The sequence below is a fragment of the Antechinus flavipes genome, chromosome 3, assembly GCF_016432865.1.
Source record: "Antechinus flavipes isolate AdamAnt ecotype Samford, QLD, Australia chromosome 3, AdamAnt_v2, whole genome shotgun sequence".
Lineage (NCBI taxonomy): Eukaryota > Metazoa > Chordata > Mammalia > Dasyuromorphia > Dasyuridae > Antechinus > Antechinus flavipes.
In genome coordinates, this window is record NC_067400.1 from 368,178,927 (window position 1) to 368,197,029 (window position 18,103).

At 33.0% G+C, this 18,103-nt stretch overlaps 1 protein-coding gene across 1 annotated transcript in view; it reads right to left on the reverse strand.

Moving 5' to 3' along the window:
- Positions 1-18,103, reverse strand: part of LRP1B (LDL receptor related protein 1B) — a 2,056,943-nt gene that overhangs the window by 1,226,437 nt on the left and 812,403 nt on the right. The window contains exon 7 of the mRNA XM_051990638.1: positions 10,582-10,744. Coding sequence (XP_051846598.1) covers positions 10,582-10,744 — 163 coding nt within the window. The remainder of the gene's footprint in view (positions 1-10,581; positions 10,745-18,103) is intronic.

An 18,103-nucleotide genomic window follows, 5' to 3' on the forward strand; every position in this document is an offset into this window, starting at 1 on the left:
TTCTACCTAAATTAGAATATTTATTCAGTGCTACATCAATCAAACTACCAAAAACTATTTTATGAAGTTAGAAAAAATAATAACAAAATGAAAAACAAAAGGTCAAGAATATCAAGGGATTTACTGGAGAAATGCAAAGAAAGATTGCATAGTAATAAAGCAGCAGTCATCAAAACTATTTGGTACCGGCTAAGAAATAGAGTGGTGGATCAGTGGAATAGATTAGGTAAAAAAAGACACAAAAGCTAATGACTATAGTAATTTAGTGTTTGACAAACCAAAAGACTTCAGTTTCTGGGATAATAATTCACTATTTGACAAAATTTTCTGAGAAAACTAAATAATGGCATTGAGAAACTAAGCATAGCACCCTATAGCAAGATAAGATCAAAATAGATACATGATTTAGACATGTGGTACTATAAGCATATTAGAAAAACAAAGAATATTTTACCTATTATATCTCTGGAGAAGGAAGGAATTTATGACCAAGTGAAAAATAGAAAACATTATGAAATACAAAATGGATAATTTTCATTACATTAAATTAAAAAGGTTTTGTGCAAAGAAAACCAAAGCAGCCAAAAATAGCAGAGAAGCTAAAAACTGTTTCTGATAAAGGCCTCATTTGTAAAATATATATAGAAGTGAGTCAAATTTATAAGAATATAAGTCATTCTCCACTTGATAAATGGTCAAGGGATATGAACAGGCCATTTTCAGAGGAAGAAAGTAAATCCATCTATAGTTATATGAAAACAAATGCTCTAAATCACTATTGATCAGAGAAATGCAAATTAAAATAATTGCCTCAAGGCAATCAGATTGGCTAAGATGACAGGAAAAAAAATGATAAATATTTGAAGACATGTGGGAAAATGAGGAAACAAATGCATGGTTGGTGGAATTATGAAATGATCCAGCCATTCTGAAAAGCAATTTGATAATATGTCCAAAGGGTTATCAAACCATGCATATTCTTTAATATAACAGTGCTACTACTGGGTCTGTATCCAAAATAGATCATAAAAGAGGGAAAACGATTCCACCTGTGCAAAAAAGTTTATAGCTGCTCTTTTTTGGTGTCATGGAACTGGAAATTAAGTGGATGTCCATCAATTGGGGAATGGCTGAAAAAGTCATGGTATATGAATGTAATGGAACACTATTATTATTCTACAAGAAATGATGAACAGGCTTCTTTTAGAAAAGCATGAAAAGACGTAGATGAACTGATATTGAATGAAGTGAACAGAACCAGGAGAACATTGTATACAATAACAAAAAAGATTCTGGGATGACCAAATATGATAGACTGAGCTTTTCTCAGTAATACAATGATCCAAAATAATTCTAATAGACTTTAGACAAAAAATACCATCCACAACCAGAGAAACAACTATAGAGATTAAATGTGTATTGAAGCATACAATTTTCACATTTTTGTTTTGTGTTTCTTTCTTGTCTCACCCCTTTTCCCCCCAACATGACTCTTATGGAAATATGTTAAAAATGAATGTATACGTATTATCAATGACAGATTGCTTGGTATCTTAGGGAAAGGAAAGGTAAGAGAGGGAGGGAGAAAAAATGTAACTTAAAACATTACAAAAAATGAATGCAGAAAAGCATATTTACACATAATTGGAAAATTTATATAATGTAATGACCGCGTATTTAAAATCAGCCGAAGTCAGGAATTCAGGTTAAGGGAAAAATCTTCAATCTTTATTGAAATGAAGAGATGAATAAGGATTGCAATAGCAATATGGGCAAGAAAGATTGCGATAGCAAAATGGGCAGCTGCGACAGGAAGCCAGCTAACAGAGAGAGATCTGAGCTGAGCAAACAGTCACAATGACAATGCAAAAAGTCTCTCCTTCCCCTTCCCCTTCCTTTTCCACTCCCCTGCCTCCACCCACCAAAATCGTCATTTCCTATACAACACAGCAGGACTTGCACAAAGAGTGGGCGGGGGCCATTCTTTTTCCAAGCATATATATTAATAGAGTATGGTCCAATTACTATTTACCCTCACGTGCTTGGGACCTCAGTGCATCAACTCAAGCCTCAGACCATTACAATATACTTTTAAATGAAAATTTCAAAATATATGAAAACATGCATGATATTAAACAAGTCTTTCGCTTCCTAAAAAATAACTTACCCTGCCTGTGCTCCTAACACAATTCTAACAAAAGAAGTCAATGAATCCTAACATTTTAGAGTTAAACTTTAGAAATCTTTCAATTCAACTCTGAATTTACAACTGCCAAAAACAAGATATTAAAGGTGATTATAGGTAATAAGATAATTGTAAATTCTCAGTTTAACATTCAAGGATCATTTTTCTGACAATCATTCTCTTTTCCCCTGTACTCCAGTCATAATGGTTCAGTCAGTCTGTACCAGTTAAAATTCTGAAAACATAGATTGAAACTTCTAATCTCTGTTTTGTCCATCAGCTCCTTAAAAACAGAGACAGGGATACAGTGTATTCATTTATACTGTTTAACCTAGTACTTTGGACACTGTGGGGACAAAATAAATATTTGTTAAATGGAAAAGCAATGATACTGTATAGGCCAAAGGATAATGTCAGCATTTAATATCGTTCTTTTGTAAAATAATGTCTCGTACCTATCAATTGGAATACATTTTGCTTTTAATGATTTAATTACCAAATGATCATTTTTAAAGAATGTACCTCCAAAGGTCAATATTTCAGAAAGACCAAAATGAGACTCTGTCTAATCTTCATCTCCCCTTGCTAAAGGCAAGGTATGTAGGTAGGGAAGAACAATTGAAAAATGTCTTAAGAGTAGAAAATATCCCAAGCCCTAAAGCCATACCAATTACTCTCAAACCAAACCATTATAATCTATTTAAGGGAAAATATCTATCTTGGTTCAATAGCCTGAACAGCTCTACTGTTATCAAGAAAAAATAATATGACTTGGCATAAAAATTGAATAGACTGGAGGAAGGAGTGATTAAATATGATTATATGATGCATAGTAATATCTTTAATTTATTTTGTTTACCAAACTTCCTAATGTTTAAGAGGACAGTGTCAAGTATTTTTTATTGTTTTTAATTTTTGTTATTTTCCTTTCCTTTGTTTGGAATAAAAGATTCTTATAAATGCTTTAAAATCATATGCAATGTCTTGCCCATTTATTTCTTATGAGGGCTTGGAATCAATTACTCTGAGGAATTATTTGTTTTTCTACATGTATGTATACATTTACTTTATGAAACATGATATTATCAATAGATTTTTGGCTTTCTTTTTGATGCTTGTGAGTCTTAGGTGACCTGTATTGATTGTCTACAGACTTAAAATCATTCTTCAATGCACATTTTATTTTGATCTTGCATATATATGAAGAAAAGTGAAAACTACACAGCTCTGTATAAATATATTCATTTTAAAACAAAAAGAAACAAGATTCTCCCAGTGTATAAACTATTTCTAGTCAATAGTTGAAATGTATTTGGTAGATTTCATGTCACCTGCAAATCATCAAAAAACTAATGTAATAATTTACTTAATATTATTATAATTTCCCAAGGTTACAATGTTTGAAAAAATAGCATCCCATTTAAAATGAGACCTTATGGATAAAAAAAAAAAGAAAAAAGAAAAGAAAAAGGCGATATCTCACATGCTTTAATTGTGTCTAAATGTATAATTATTAATAAAAAAAGCAATTAGTGGTACCCTTAAAATATTTATAGACAAGATGAAGGATCTAGTCCCTATTAATTTTTCTGAAGTGAAAATTGTAGCAAGAGCAATTCCTCCCTTGAAATTTCCTCTCTTTCTGATGTTAAAAGGAATATACTAGAGTATTTTTTTTTTTTTTTTGGACAATGCATAGAAGGCATAGACCCCAGATATCACAAAGTGAAATCTTTATTCATGATTAAAGGAAGACTGGCCACACAAAAGGAACTCATGAAGGGATGACGCCTGAGATATGAAAGTTAAGATCTGTAAAATCCCCCTACAGTGCAAACAAAAGTATAAGAAGCTCAAGGTCCATGTTACCCATTCCACTTTTGTAGAGATTAAGCTATTTTAGCAAGTTTTTCCTTATGTAAAATAGAAAATTTTCAGCTTCCATTAATTTTTCCCTTTAAAAATCCTTAAACTATTTGAGGATAGCAATCATTCCTTCTCTTTCTCTTAAAATACATTCCCTCTTCCATCAGAAGGGTACAGTCACTCAGATCTAAATAACTTAACTATCCCAACTTTTTCCCAGGGTTAGTAGGAATTTCTTAATGTAATACTTCAAAGATTAATAACTTCATCAGGGTCAACACTCTCTCCAAATGCATACATCAAACTCAAGATAAAAGATATACTTATTACCAGGTCTTTCTAGTCTGATAGACACTATGAGGGAATTTGCATTTTACTGGTTGGAGCTTCCACTTGGCCACAATGATGTGACAGAAAAAGAAAAGCTTTATTGGGGGGGAAGTTCTTTAACTTGCTTAACTACTAATAATCTTTTTTGACAGAATACTGTCACTGAAAGCATAAACAGTTTTATCTTGGATAGTTGTAAAAGATATTGTTAATGAATTTGATGACAGAAAAAATAAGGTGCTGGTTTTGTGTATGGAGCAAGGGACAATAGATAAACAATCAGAATATTCCATTGAAATCATCTCAAAGTCAAGATAAGCAAACAATGTTTTTAACATGTTGGCTGCATTTCCTCCAGTACCTCATTCTCCTCCCCTCCACATATACACACAATTTCTCCTAAGGCAAAACTTGCCCTAGATGAGCTGCCAAGAATGGGTTGTGATCTGCATTCTTGGAAGAAAGTTCTCAATCAATAAGATCACAGATCCATTTGACCACTAATCCATCTGACAAGTCCCACTTATTGACTGAAAGTTTGTACCATCTTGGATAAGTATCTATCATTCTATTTTCTGCTGCTTACTCTTTGTGCATCTGGCCTCAGGGAAAGCACTATAGTAAACTGTTGTACACAAAAGAGAGTATTGTTATAGGAGATAATCAGTTATTAAGAGTCTATTATATTCCAGGCACTCTGCTAAGCACTGGGGATACAAAATGAAGCAAAAGCCAGTCCCTCCCTTCAAAGGGGGAGGGAGTTTAATGGGGAGTCAACATGTAAACACACACACACACACACACACACACACACATATTTATATACATACATATATATATATATATACATACATATATATATATATATATATATATATATATATATATCAAGCTATTAAATAGGAGGTAATTAATAAAGAGAAGACATATAGTTAAGGGAGTTTGGGGAAACCTTCCTTTATAAGGAATTTTTGGTTAGGACTTAAAGGAAGGTAGGGAAGCTAGTAGGCTGATTTGAAGAGGGAGAGCATTCCAGACATGGGAGACAGAGAAAATGCCTGGTACTGAAAGATGGAAGGTTTTGATCATGACATAGTCAGGAAGGCAGAGTCACTGGATCTAAAAGTACACGGCAAGGAATAAGTCAGGTATAAAAATACTGGAAAAGTAGCATAGGGATAGCTTATAAAAGATTTTGAATACCAGTGTATCTTGTAGAAATGAAGAAGATCATTCAGAAAGAGGCTAGTAGCAGCAAAAACAGCAGCAGCAAAAAACAAACAAAAAAACAATAAAAACAAAGAGTTAACTATCCATACTTATAGAATTTCTTAGCTAGAAGAAGAAAGAACCAAATATATTGCAAGAAAAATTAAGAAGTTTTGTAGCTGAGAATTTCAAGGGGATTAATTATATCAAAAATTTATGGAGCTGTTTAAATTATTTTTAATGTAATTCAGATATGAGCACTTCACATTTTCAACAATTAATCAGCCTGTGATGAAAAAAAAAGTTTCTGTAACTTTTTCTGAGTGGATAGGATGAAATGAGAGGTTGTCTCTTTGCCTTTGGATTAACATTGTTGGACTCTAATATGCTGCACCATGCTGTACCTCCCTCAAAAGAAGTTTGTAGTATTTATTCTAGTTAATGGTTTAGTGGGTATTGATCAGAAAATTTCCTTACTAGCTAAAAGTAAGTTTGGAATTCCAACACAAACTGGAAGAGTTCTCAGGAGCCATTTGGCCTAACATATAATTGAGCAAAAATATTTTTTACAATATAACTAGAAGTGGTCATCAGTTTTTCCTAGAGATCCTTCAGTAAGCTGGATCACAATATGTCCCAAGATGTATTCCATTTTGCTATTATCAACATCAAGCACAAATTTTCCTCTTTGCATGTCTTTTCTGTCTTCTGAGATTAAACAGAACATAATTATACCCTCTTTCAAATAATGAACCTGGAAATGTTTATGAGAATTAATATTACTCAGGGCTTTTCTACTTCAATATACATCCTCTGTTCCTTTAATTGATCTGTGAAGGCACTGAAGTCCTTCACCATCCTGGTTGTTGGAAAAGTGGTATGAAAAGCAAAACATGATCCAATCCAAACATGTGAAAGGTAAGACAAGAGCAGAATAATATGTAGACATTAAGGGGGACAATAGAAGACATTAGCCAGAAGAAATGTTATTCAATGAAGATAATCTAGAAAGAATGTGAATCATTTAATCTCAATGCCTTTTTGCTTATGTGAAACACACTTTTGTCATTTTTATCTCTTTCCCCCTGTCTATCAATGTCTTAGAAGCACACCCATGAATTAGAATAGATAGTCAGTGTGATACAAAAGGAAAAAGTATTAGACTTAGAATCAGAAGAGATTTGGATTCATAATTTATATTTGCCAGTTACTAAGTGTGATTATGAATAGATCACATCATAGTATCTTAGAATGTCAGTTTCCTCATTGATAAAATGAGAATAATTATAATTGCAGGACTTAAGTCATAGGCTTGTGAAGATCTAATGAGACAATAACATATGTGAAAAGCATTTCTCAATTTTAAATCATTATGTAAAGATTAATAATTATTAAAGAGGAAGAAAGGATAGATACCAAAGCCAAGATATCTAGATTTCATAAGACAGAGTACCTTTTGAGATCTATAGTCATATTCATATTCAGGTAGAATATGGAACTTTGGGCTGTCTTACTGCCAATAACAATAATAATTTCTATAATGTTTTAACGTAGCCTGAATTGATACAGACACAATAGTTATAATCAAATATCCTCAGTTCTAGTTCGAGTTCTGCTTATTAATTCACTGTGTGATTTTAGACAGCTCAGTTTATCTCTCTGTGTATCACAATTAAGAAGACAGAGAAATTGATCCAGAGGACAGGAGGACTACAGTTTTTGCCAGTAGTCCTTGTAGGCACCTGATTTCAACTCTTATCAAGGTTATCTATAGGCAATAGATTAAATATGGGAGCACTTATACCTATGGGATGATTTCAAAGCTGAACCACTGTACTTTGATGATGCAGAAGTGTATTTGAAAAGAAGAAGGAAAAAGGAGTCAGTGAAACCCTTTTAAGAGCAGAGTAATATGGTTTGAATGTATGGTTATCCGGGTCACTTTAGCCATATGGCTGTGTCCATGTTTCCTTGGATTAGGTCATTCACCGAGGAAAATCTTAAGCATTGGTCTCTTTGTTACCTAGGAGTGTGGATAGATAGAACTCACTCAAGCCAAGTGTTTTTTGAACTGATTTTAGATTTTCGGTGTGAGCATTTACACATTTTACCTTGGTTATCAGGAACCACTAAAAATCAAGGTGAGTTATGGTTTGGCTAATTGTTTAGTCTAAAAAAATGATGGAAAAATGTTAATAAATCAGATTAAACTTCTCCATATATGATAGATAAAGTTTCCCCTCACTTATCTCATCTACCAGTATACATACCCCAGCAAACCCGAGTCCTCATGACTCTATAACTAAATCAAGGATAACTGCACCTTCTAAGCCCTTTCTTATTTACCTATATACAAATGTTACCATCTGTGCCAGGAGAACCCTAATATAGGCACTTCAATTTCCTCATCTACAAATCATGTAATTTAGACTATCAGTGGCATCAAATTCTTCACAAGTATCACATAAAACTCCACAATACCACTGGATGAAAATATAACTGGTAAATATTTTTAAAAAATAAATAAAAATACAATACCACAAAGAAAGTTGATTTGTGGTTGTTTAAATCAGCATACAGATGTAAGGATTATTTCTATTTGAGTTTGACACCTTTGTGATGGGATTCAGATTGTTTCTCCCAGTCCAAATCCCACAGAAATCCTCAATCACCAGCTGACAGGTATGGGTACAGGTCTACATGGTTTATAATTCCATCATCCATCAAGTCTAGACATACCACAGAAATCAACCAAATAAGAAAGTAGCAGCAACAGGATACAGGCCAGGGCATTAAACCACAAACTTTAATTAATCTTTCCCCTTGACATGGTACCTGCATACTAATTATTGATGTCCTTTGGGTGAAAACTTTTGAGAAAATCTGACTAAATATAATATCATTGCCATATATTAATACTTGCCCTAGTGGCAGTGTAATCTGGTCCTATAAATATCTTCATCTTGCTTTGTTGGGTTCCTAATTTGTGGCAAATTCTCTAAAAGGAGTACAAGGCACTCTGAAAACATGATTCAAAGAAGTCACCACAGATTATTTGTTTGAACTCCAACATTTTGGCTAGATGTTCTCAAACATTTTAGGGTTAGAGACACTGAATATCTAAATCAGAAAAAAAAATGAGTTTTTTTTTTTTTTCAGGAGCCTTTTCACTCACAGGGAAGCCTTTGTATTCTGATTATTTCCTAGAGCAGGGAGAATGTAAGGCAATATCTAACATAAAAAATAATTTTTAAAAGATTCTAGAATCAAATATGGAGTCACAGAGCTAGAAAGGACATTAGAGATTAATCAGTTCAACCTCATTTTGCATATGAGGAAACTGAGGTACAGAAAAGTCACATGATAGATTAATATCATAGAACTAGTTGATGGTAGAATTGAATTCCCAGCCCAGGCTTCTGATGCCTTCTCTAGTACCCATTCTCTAGCACTGCATTCCATCATTCCCACTGTGAAAGGTGTCATAGTTTCCTTCTTTCCTCACTGCAAGGAAAGGGAAAGGGAAAACAAGAAATGATTCCAGAATGAGTTATAGAGAACACCCTGCCACTCTCTGAAGGGTGGGCCAATCATCAAAACAGGGCTTTTCCATCCCTAATTTCAGCAATTCTGTAATTGAAAAATTGTGCCTGAGAGACATGGCAAATTCAAACAAAAAATTCCCAAGAACCTATTGTGATAAATGATACATGACAGAATTACATTTAAACAGCTACTAGGCCCAAAGGAATCCTGCAGAGAATAAGTGCAAACAACGTGAGGTTCCAAATTCCTTTGACAAAATGACAAAATGTGGGTCTTTCATATAATGACAGGGAAAAATGGGAAGCCTGAAAATCTGAAATATGTTGTTTTTCAAAGGGGGAGGGGAATGTTAATGTACATCACATTCTAGATTGACATTTCTTTTTCAAAAGGATCTATTTTTCTTTGTTTCAACTAGAACTAAACAAAACAAAATAAAACCACTTTACCTCATAGCATCTTTAACAAACAATATTGTTTAATCATGAATTTAAAATTCAACTCACATGCCCCAGGAAGAACAGCAAGCAAATACATTTCTAACTAGGGATGCTGAAAAGGATCCTGTTAGCACATCTGAAAATTTCCAGTTCTTTCTTACTAGCATTACCCAACAACCCAAACAAATCAGTTTAAATACAACTTCTCTTACTAATGTCTTTTGAAACATCTCTGCAGTCAGATTGAGTCAAGTTTACCATCTGCTGCAAATACAAATACAGCAATATTCAGGAATTATATTATACAGCCTTCCTAGCAAAGTCCTGGCTTGCAAGCTGTTTCTGTCAAAATCAGACCCATTGTGATGATGCATCTTAATATTCAATCAGACTTTAAGTAAAGAGTGACAAAAGTCCACATATGGATGACAGCTGTTTCTTCAGTAAATATTTTTCCATTTATTGAATGAAGGCTTATGGCAATTTAGGATGTGTTCCATCAGACATTTCAGACTGAACTGCCTGGAGACTCATAAAACAATAACAAGGATAAAACTTTGGTTTCAGAATCCTTACTGTAGTTTATACCTGAAAAAATAAACATTCCTGCAAGTAAAAGTAATGTACCTACATCATAGCCACATTTTCCCCCCAAATTTTCTGTATTGTAACTCTCTCCCTGTCCCTCGTCAAAATGCTAATATGTTTATTAAATAAAAATATAAATATTGATTTTCCAATATTCTGAATAAAGTAGATGTGTTATTCATACTTTGCATAACTATGCCCTTGTCAAATTAGTAAGCATTAAGGAAGTTTAATGAGCTAATTAAGCAGAAACTGTCAGGTAAGGCTTATTTTTATGCCAACCAAGTGGACTGGGAAAAATTGGAAAGAAGAGTAAAATTATAAAGGAAATTTCTTCCAGGCTCTTGATTTACCTTTCCTGGAAGCATTTATTCAGCATCAAATTTCGAAAAACAAATCAAAACCTTGAGTACTTACCCTGATAGTGGATCCACAGCTACTGCTTTGGGATTGTGAAGCTCAAGATCTATCAAGGTAACACACACAGATCCATTGCGATTACATACAAAAATTCTGTCACTGACATGATCCACAAAGTAGAAGTTCCCAGTGAGCCAATCTATTGCCATTTGTTGTACATCTGAAAAGAAAAGAAGAGGAAAACTGAAATCAATGCACTGAGTAACAATTCAGACAGAAGAACCAAAATCCTGCTGAAATGCCAAAGCCATTGAAAATGGAAATTTCACAGGATGTTCCTGCAATTAAAAAATGTTATGTTTAAGTCACTTCAACTCTCTTAGGATCAGTTGACTCATCTGTAAAATGAAAGGATTATACTGATAAATCTTTTAAGTCACTTCAAGCTTTAAATTCTAAGATCTCATGAGAAAAATCATCGCCTATGTCATAATTGCTGATTTTATTTTCATGTACAACAATAAATATGACAGTTTTTATTTTCCCAGTTTGCTTATGCATTAAGAATGACTGCTTAGAGAGGAATCAAAAGGTCAAAAAAAAGCAGGGTGGGGAAGACTTCATACAAGGATATATTTCATTCACATCAAGGCTATGTAGATTTCTCTCTGCATTCTGAGACCAATCATTTCTCTTCACTTTATGTCTCAAAACACTGTCCCAGTAGCATGAGGCTTCAGTGAATGATGTCCTATCAGCAGAAAGACCAATATGGATGTATGCGTCAGTATTCCCATTAGTGATGACACATTGTCAAATCATAGAAGGAACAGCTACTTTGCAGGAATTCTTAGCATGCTGACAAGGACAAGCAGATGGTGGCTATTGGAATCCATTGGATTCAAATTTTCAAGCCATCGATTATATTTTCATTACTGAGATATACAGTCTATGGAAAACTATAAGCAATTCATTTAAAATGCTACCAGAGAAAGGTGCATGCATTTTTTTTTTCCCTTTCTAGCTTAACAGCCAGGATTTGGAAAAGGCTGAAGCATTTCTCAGCCCAAATAAATTTGGAATTGTATTTTTTCCATTATCATTTCAGTTGGAGCTTCCAAGCCTACTATTTGTGATGCCATTTCAAATAACCTCTATTCTGATAATGCAAGAAGAGCCAGGACAATCCTTTCACTGCCTTATCCCTCCTGTGCTGGGCTTTCTGTTGGTTTTTGTCCATGTAATTGTAACTCTAAACAAAAGAGCAGCTTTGACAGCTTTCACACCTTATTTCAACTCCTTATCATTTCAATAGATATTCTGCTACTGAAACAATAGGTATTGTTAACAACTACCTACTTTTAAAGCAGCCAAGTCTAACTAAAGTGTCTGATAATTAAGTCACCATTAACTATGAGGGAAGGGTGGGTTTTATTTTGCCATCAATCTTCAGAAACTTCTGTATAAAACATTTTTTATATTAAGACAGTGAATAAAGGAGCAAAAGATGCACATTGGAAACAACTGGGCATAGAACTCGAGCTAAAAGAAGCCCTCCATTCTGACACACTTAGTTAAGTATTCCAATGGATAGGTTGAATTGTTTAGGAAATTACATGGATTCCTCATTACGAACTTTACTAGAGTAGCCCTAACACAATTTAAATAAATTTATGAACCAACAAAATATTTAAATTGCCAATAAGTTTTTATTTTATGACTATTCTATTTTTGTCTTTCACTTCTTTAATCGCTATTGTTTTTTACTACAGACTCAGATTTTTTTTTTTTTTTTTTTTTTTTTTTTGCTGCTCAGTCTTTTGGCATTAAGATTTCTTGTTGAAGACACAGTGCATAGCACACAGGTACTGAAATCTAAATTCAGACAACACAACTCTCACTTGTTGTATGACCTTTGGCAAATCACTCAACCCAGCTGTCTTGCCAAGAGGAAAAAAAAAATTCTTCTTCAGAAGCAGGCATTATTAAACTTATTAATGGGGACTTAGTAAAACAAAATGGGGGTGAAAGGTATATCTTTTTTGTTGTTTTAAAAATTATTTTATTTTAAAAAATTTTCTGTTTATTAAAAAAGAATAGAAAATAAAGAAAATCTAAAAGAAAAATGTAATAAAACAAAACAGAACAGAACAGAACATTGTCATGAACCCAATAGAAGATCAGGAAGGATTCAAAATAATAACAATAAATTTCCAGTTAAAGAAAGAATATATAATAGTACAAGAAATTATATTCATCAAAGATAAGTCCTTAACATATCACACATATATTTTATCCTCACACTTGTTATAGTATATTTAACAAAGCTCTGAAATCAGAAAATCTGATTTGAACATTGATTAGCTATTTAAATTCTAGGACCTTAAGTAAGTCACTTAGACTCTTTGGGCTTCAGTTTCCTTTTTTGTAACAGGAAGATATATGGACTATAAGTATTGCAATCTTATACCTGATATTTTAATGCCAGAGAAATTAAGGCAAGACAGAAATTGGTTTTTAATCTTTTTAATGTGGAGAATTTTTTTAGGTTAGCCAGCGGAATGAAACTATGTTCAAAAATCATTCAACACTGAGGAACTGAGGCAGGGAATTTTTATTACTAAGTAGGGTTTGCAAACAGAATAACCTGAGTATACAATCTTATAGGAGAAACAAAGGCAGATAAGGAGGATAAGGACACTGGGTGAGTAGACAAGCCATAATTCCAGGAAAAGATCATAACTTAATCCTGAGAGGTCAAGATAAAAAGATTGAGGGCAGGAGATAGGTGATGAACAATACTCAGATGGAGGGGGAATTATCCTAGCAAGCATAGGGATAATGCACCTGGATTTTATGATACCATGGAATGTAAAGTGGCCAGAACGTCAAGGTTTTTTCCTGACTCAATTCTCCCAGTCTTAATGGCAAGGGAAAAGGGTGAGCTATAATAATTTTATTCAGGGTATAACATTATGATGTATTGTAGAATCAAATATGTGGATCTAGAAGGGTTCTTCATGTAGGAGTAGATCTAAATCTTACATTTTATAGGAAACTGAAAAATTTATTGGGTTCTTTAAACATGATCTGGCTCAAACTCTGCATTTTTTAGACTAGGTAATTGAGGGAGAAATAGTGAAGAAACTTGCCTGGCAATGGAAGCACACAGACAGTGGCAAAACCACTCAAATTCAATTTTTTTCTGACTCAAAAGTCTACATTTCTTTTAAACCAAATCATATTACTTTTTCTAGTTTGAATTCTAGATAGAAAAGCACCAAATATAAAAATTTAGATATTAAAACATTGACACAAATTCTTTTAAAATTAATAGACACATATTTAGAAATTCTAAAGTTTTACAAAGGATATACAAGTGAATCTGAATCAAGTACAATATGACTTGGCCTAAAAATGAACTAGAGAACCAAATAAAAAATTACTAAACATTTATAATTGATTACAATGAAACAATACCTCATTTCCTCTCAGGCCATAATGTAATTTACAGATGAATTTAGAGAATGGTTTCCACAAAGAATATTACTTAATACATTGAAGCATATATAACTATGTGTCTGGTCTTGCTCTATTTTTCAGACTTTTGAAATAAAATAAGAAAAGTCTAAGTCCATGTTTCAGATTTGTTTCAGGAGAAAAATATTGAAGATTACAATAAAACAAAATTTTAATAAGCACATATATAGTGTGCAACCCTGTGCTAAATCTTGGAGCGCTACAAAGATTAGAAAATTTTCATCTTGGCTTCAAGGAGTTTATAGTCTAGTATTAAGACAAGAAAACATAGGTCAAATAGCTAAAAATGTAATACTGCATATTAATAGTTATTTACATTATTTTACAAAATGCATTCAAGAAACATTTTAAGAAGTATTTTGTTTTAGTTCAGTAATTAAACTGGGCTCTTCATGAACTATCACACCCAGGCCAATCTAACCTCCATATTTCTAGAAGTCTGTTCAAGCTCATGTTCATTTTCCCCATGATCCTAGCTATCCATGACATCCTCTTCCATTCTATTTTCCTTTTGCCTTCAATCTTTCCTAATATCAGGGGCCTTTTAAATGAGCTCCATCTTCCTATCATATAGCCAAAACATTTCATCTTCAGCTTCACTTATTTGACCTTCCAGTGAATAGCCTCAATTAATTTAAGTATTGACAAATTTGATCTCCTTGGTGTCCTCAGGACTCTCACAAACAATTCCTCCAGCACCACAATTTAAAAATGTCAATTCTGCAGGCTCAGCTTTCCTTATAGTTCAACTCTCATTGTCATAAATTGCTACTGGGAAAAAAATGGCAGCTTTGATGGAATAGACATTTATATATGAGAAATATGAGGACAGCTAGATGGCATAATGGATAAAATGAAGATGTGGAGTCAGAAACACCTGAGTTCAAATCATGTCTAAGACACTTACTAGCTGGGTGACCATGGCAAGTCACTTAAACCAACTTCCTCATCTGTAAAATGAGTTAGAGAAGGAAATGATAAACCACTACAAAGCATTGGTGTCAAGCAAATCCCAAAAGAGTAACAAAGAGTCAGACACAACTAGCATAACTTACACAACAAAATAAAGAAGGAAAGGTTTTTCCAAGAGTGATTAAGGAAGTCATCTTTGTGGAAAACATTTTATTTAAGTTTAAAAGGAAGATAGACATTTGCTAGATGAAGAGAGTCTGAGAAGACCCCAACATACTGTGAATACAATAAGCAAGGCCACAGAAGTGTGACAGCAGTGCCATTTGATAAGAATAAAATTATCCAGTTTGTAAAGAACATAATTGGAATTAAGATGAGAAAAGGCTAAGGAGGGAAAATAATGGCAAATTGTAGAGAATCTTGAACTTGAAGTTAGATAATTCAATTTTTACTCCTTAGGAAATAAGGAGTTATTAAAGATTTTATTGTTGTCATTGTGTTTTGCTTGTTTCTAAGTAATGACAGAATCAAATATATACATTAAAAAAAGATTCTGGCAGTGTTATGTAAGAGGGATTAAAAGACTAAAAAGTGGAGGAATTAATATCTCTATTAGTTGTCTATTACAATAGTCCAAATGGAGGGATTGTTTCTTTGTATCTGACCCTACAACATCTAGCAACCCTGCCAAACATGTATATTAGTATGGATTTTAATATAGTAAATGCTTGTTGATTGATTACCTAATGGTTATGAAACCCTGTGCTAGGATGGTAGAAAGAGGGAATAAAGTGAAGAGAGAAGATTTGAAAGGTACTGTAGAAATGAAAATAACAAAATCTGGTAATTGATAAGATATTAGAGAAATGGAAGGGAAGAGAAAGAAAGACTAACCCCAAAGTCATAAACCCTGGAAACTGAAGTAGTAGGAAGAAATAGTGAAATCTGAAGGAGAAGCATGTTGTGATGGAGGGGAAAAGAATATATTGGGTTATAATTGACATGTAAAAGGATTGCACACATGGAAAAGTCCTAAAACTGAGTAGAGAAATTAAAACATTATAGGATTCTGAGCTGAAAACGACCTTATAAGATTTATTCAAAAATTTCTCATTCATTGAGGAAACTAAGGCTTGGAAAAATTCAATGATTTTGAAGGTTTCTATTTATCTGAGTGGTTAAGTTCCAATTTGAATCCAAATCTTCTAACCCCAAATTAGTTCCCTTTACATAAGAATTTGAACTCTGTTTCATACATTAATTTGCAATGTGTCTTTCAAAAAGTCATCAAATTTATCAGTTAATATCAATCTACTTTGATGGAAACATTACATATAATTTGATTCATTGAGAAGAAAGTTGTATTCAATCAGTGACCATAAATGGGAAGCTGAACTCTACTTTTGAGCTCAGTGATTGTTTAATAGTTTTCTTCTCTACCCTATAGTTTGGACACAGAGTTGGGATGATAATTCGCTATCCTCAAAAGAACACTGGATTTGGAGTCAGAAAACAGAATCATAAAATGTAAGCCTTAGAAAAGACCTCAGAGGATATGGAGTCTAATTCACACTTGAACAAAATTCCATTTTACATTGTAAAGGAGGAGGACAAACACAATTATTGTGATTTTTAGGAAAACATCTCTCCAGATAAAGGAATTTCTTTAATTACAGACACATGATGGAATGTCTTGTTAAGTCTCTTCTCTGATTGCAGGACAGAAAAACAAACTAAAAAAGTGCTCCCACAATTTCCCATCCAAAGAGGCACAAAATGCAGTCAGATCTCCATTTTTGATCAGCTGCTCACCTTAGTTTTAATTCCATTATTGTCTTCATCATACTCTACTACTGATAAACTCATTATCAAGATCACTTCAGCTTTGCTATTGATATCTCATAATTATCTTCAGTTCTTTCTGTTTTTTCTGATAGAAGGGTTGGGAGATAAAAAAAAAAAAAAAAAAAAAAAAAAACACTTCCCATACCCTAATACAGAAGGATCAAAATGCCAGGCAAATCTTAATTTGCTTTAAATTCAAATGCACTTTCATCTTGATCATGCCCCAGAGCTAGTTACTCTTTGGCACTCCCTTCCTACCTTTCAGTTCCCTTTTGTATATTATCTGCTTTCATTAGATTGTAAGATCTTTGAAGAGAAGAACTTTCTCTCTTTTTCTTCTTTGTATCCATAGAGCTTAGCACATTGTCTGTGCATATGGTGGCATTTAATATTTTTTTGTCTATACTGTCAATAAGAGACTTTCAGATTGTGCTTTATTCTATTTACTAGCAACACCAGGATGAATCAAACTGACTCTATCTTGAAGGGGTTATCTATTATCTTAAATATTGCTAATAGAGAGAAATTAATTTTCTCATAGGAAGATCTGATCTGATCTTTGCTACTTCTGTGAATCCAAGACTCCTCCCTTTCTTCTGTGAAAGGCCACTTATTGATTGTGAGTCTAAATAATCTTTAAAAAGTTATAAAAATGAACAAAAGATAGTTTACCTCTCAGATCTGTGGAGGAAGAGTAATTTATGGCTAAAGAAGAACTATGGTACATTATAAAATACAAAATGGATAATTTTGATTATATTAAATTTAAAAGGTTTTGTATAAACAAAACCAATGTGTATAAGATTAGGAGGAAAGCTGAAAACTGGGGGAAAAACTTTTATATCCAAGGGTTATGATAAAAACTTTATTTCTAAAATATATAGAGAATTGACTCAAATTTATAAGGGACTCGAGCCTATTGCAATAAGCTTGTGATATAGAGAGCCATCTGCATCCAGAGAAAGGACTGTGGGGACTGAATATGGATCACAACATAGGATTTTCACCTTTTTTGTTGTTTGCTTTTTTTTTTTTTTCATTTTTTTCTTTTGGACAGCATGATAAATGTAGAAATATGTATAAAATTGTATATGTTCAACTATATTATTTTACTTGCTGTCTAGGAAAGAGTAGAGGGAAGGGACGGTGAAAAATCTGGAACACAAAGTTTTGTAAGGATGAATGTTGAAAAGTATCTTTGCATATATTTTGAAAATAAAAAGCTATTGTTTAAAAAAAAGTTATAAAAATTCAATCTGTACCCTCAGAAGCTGAATCTTCT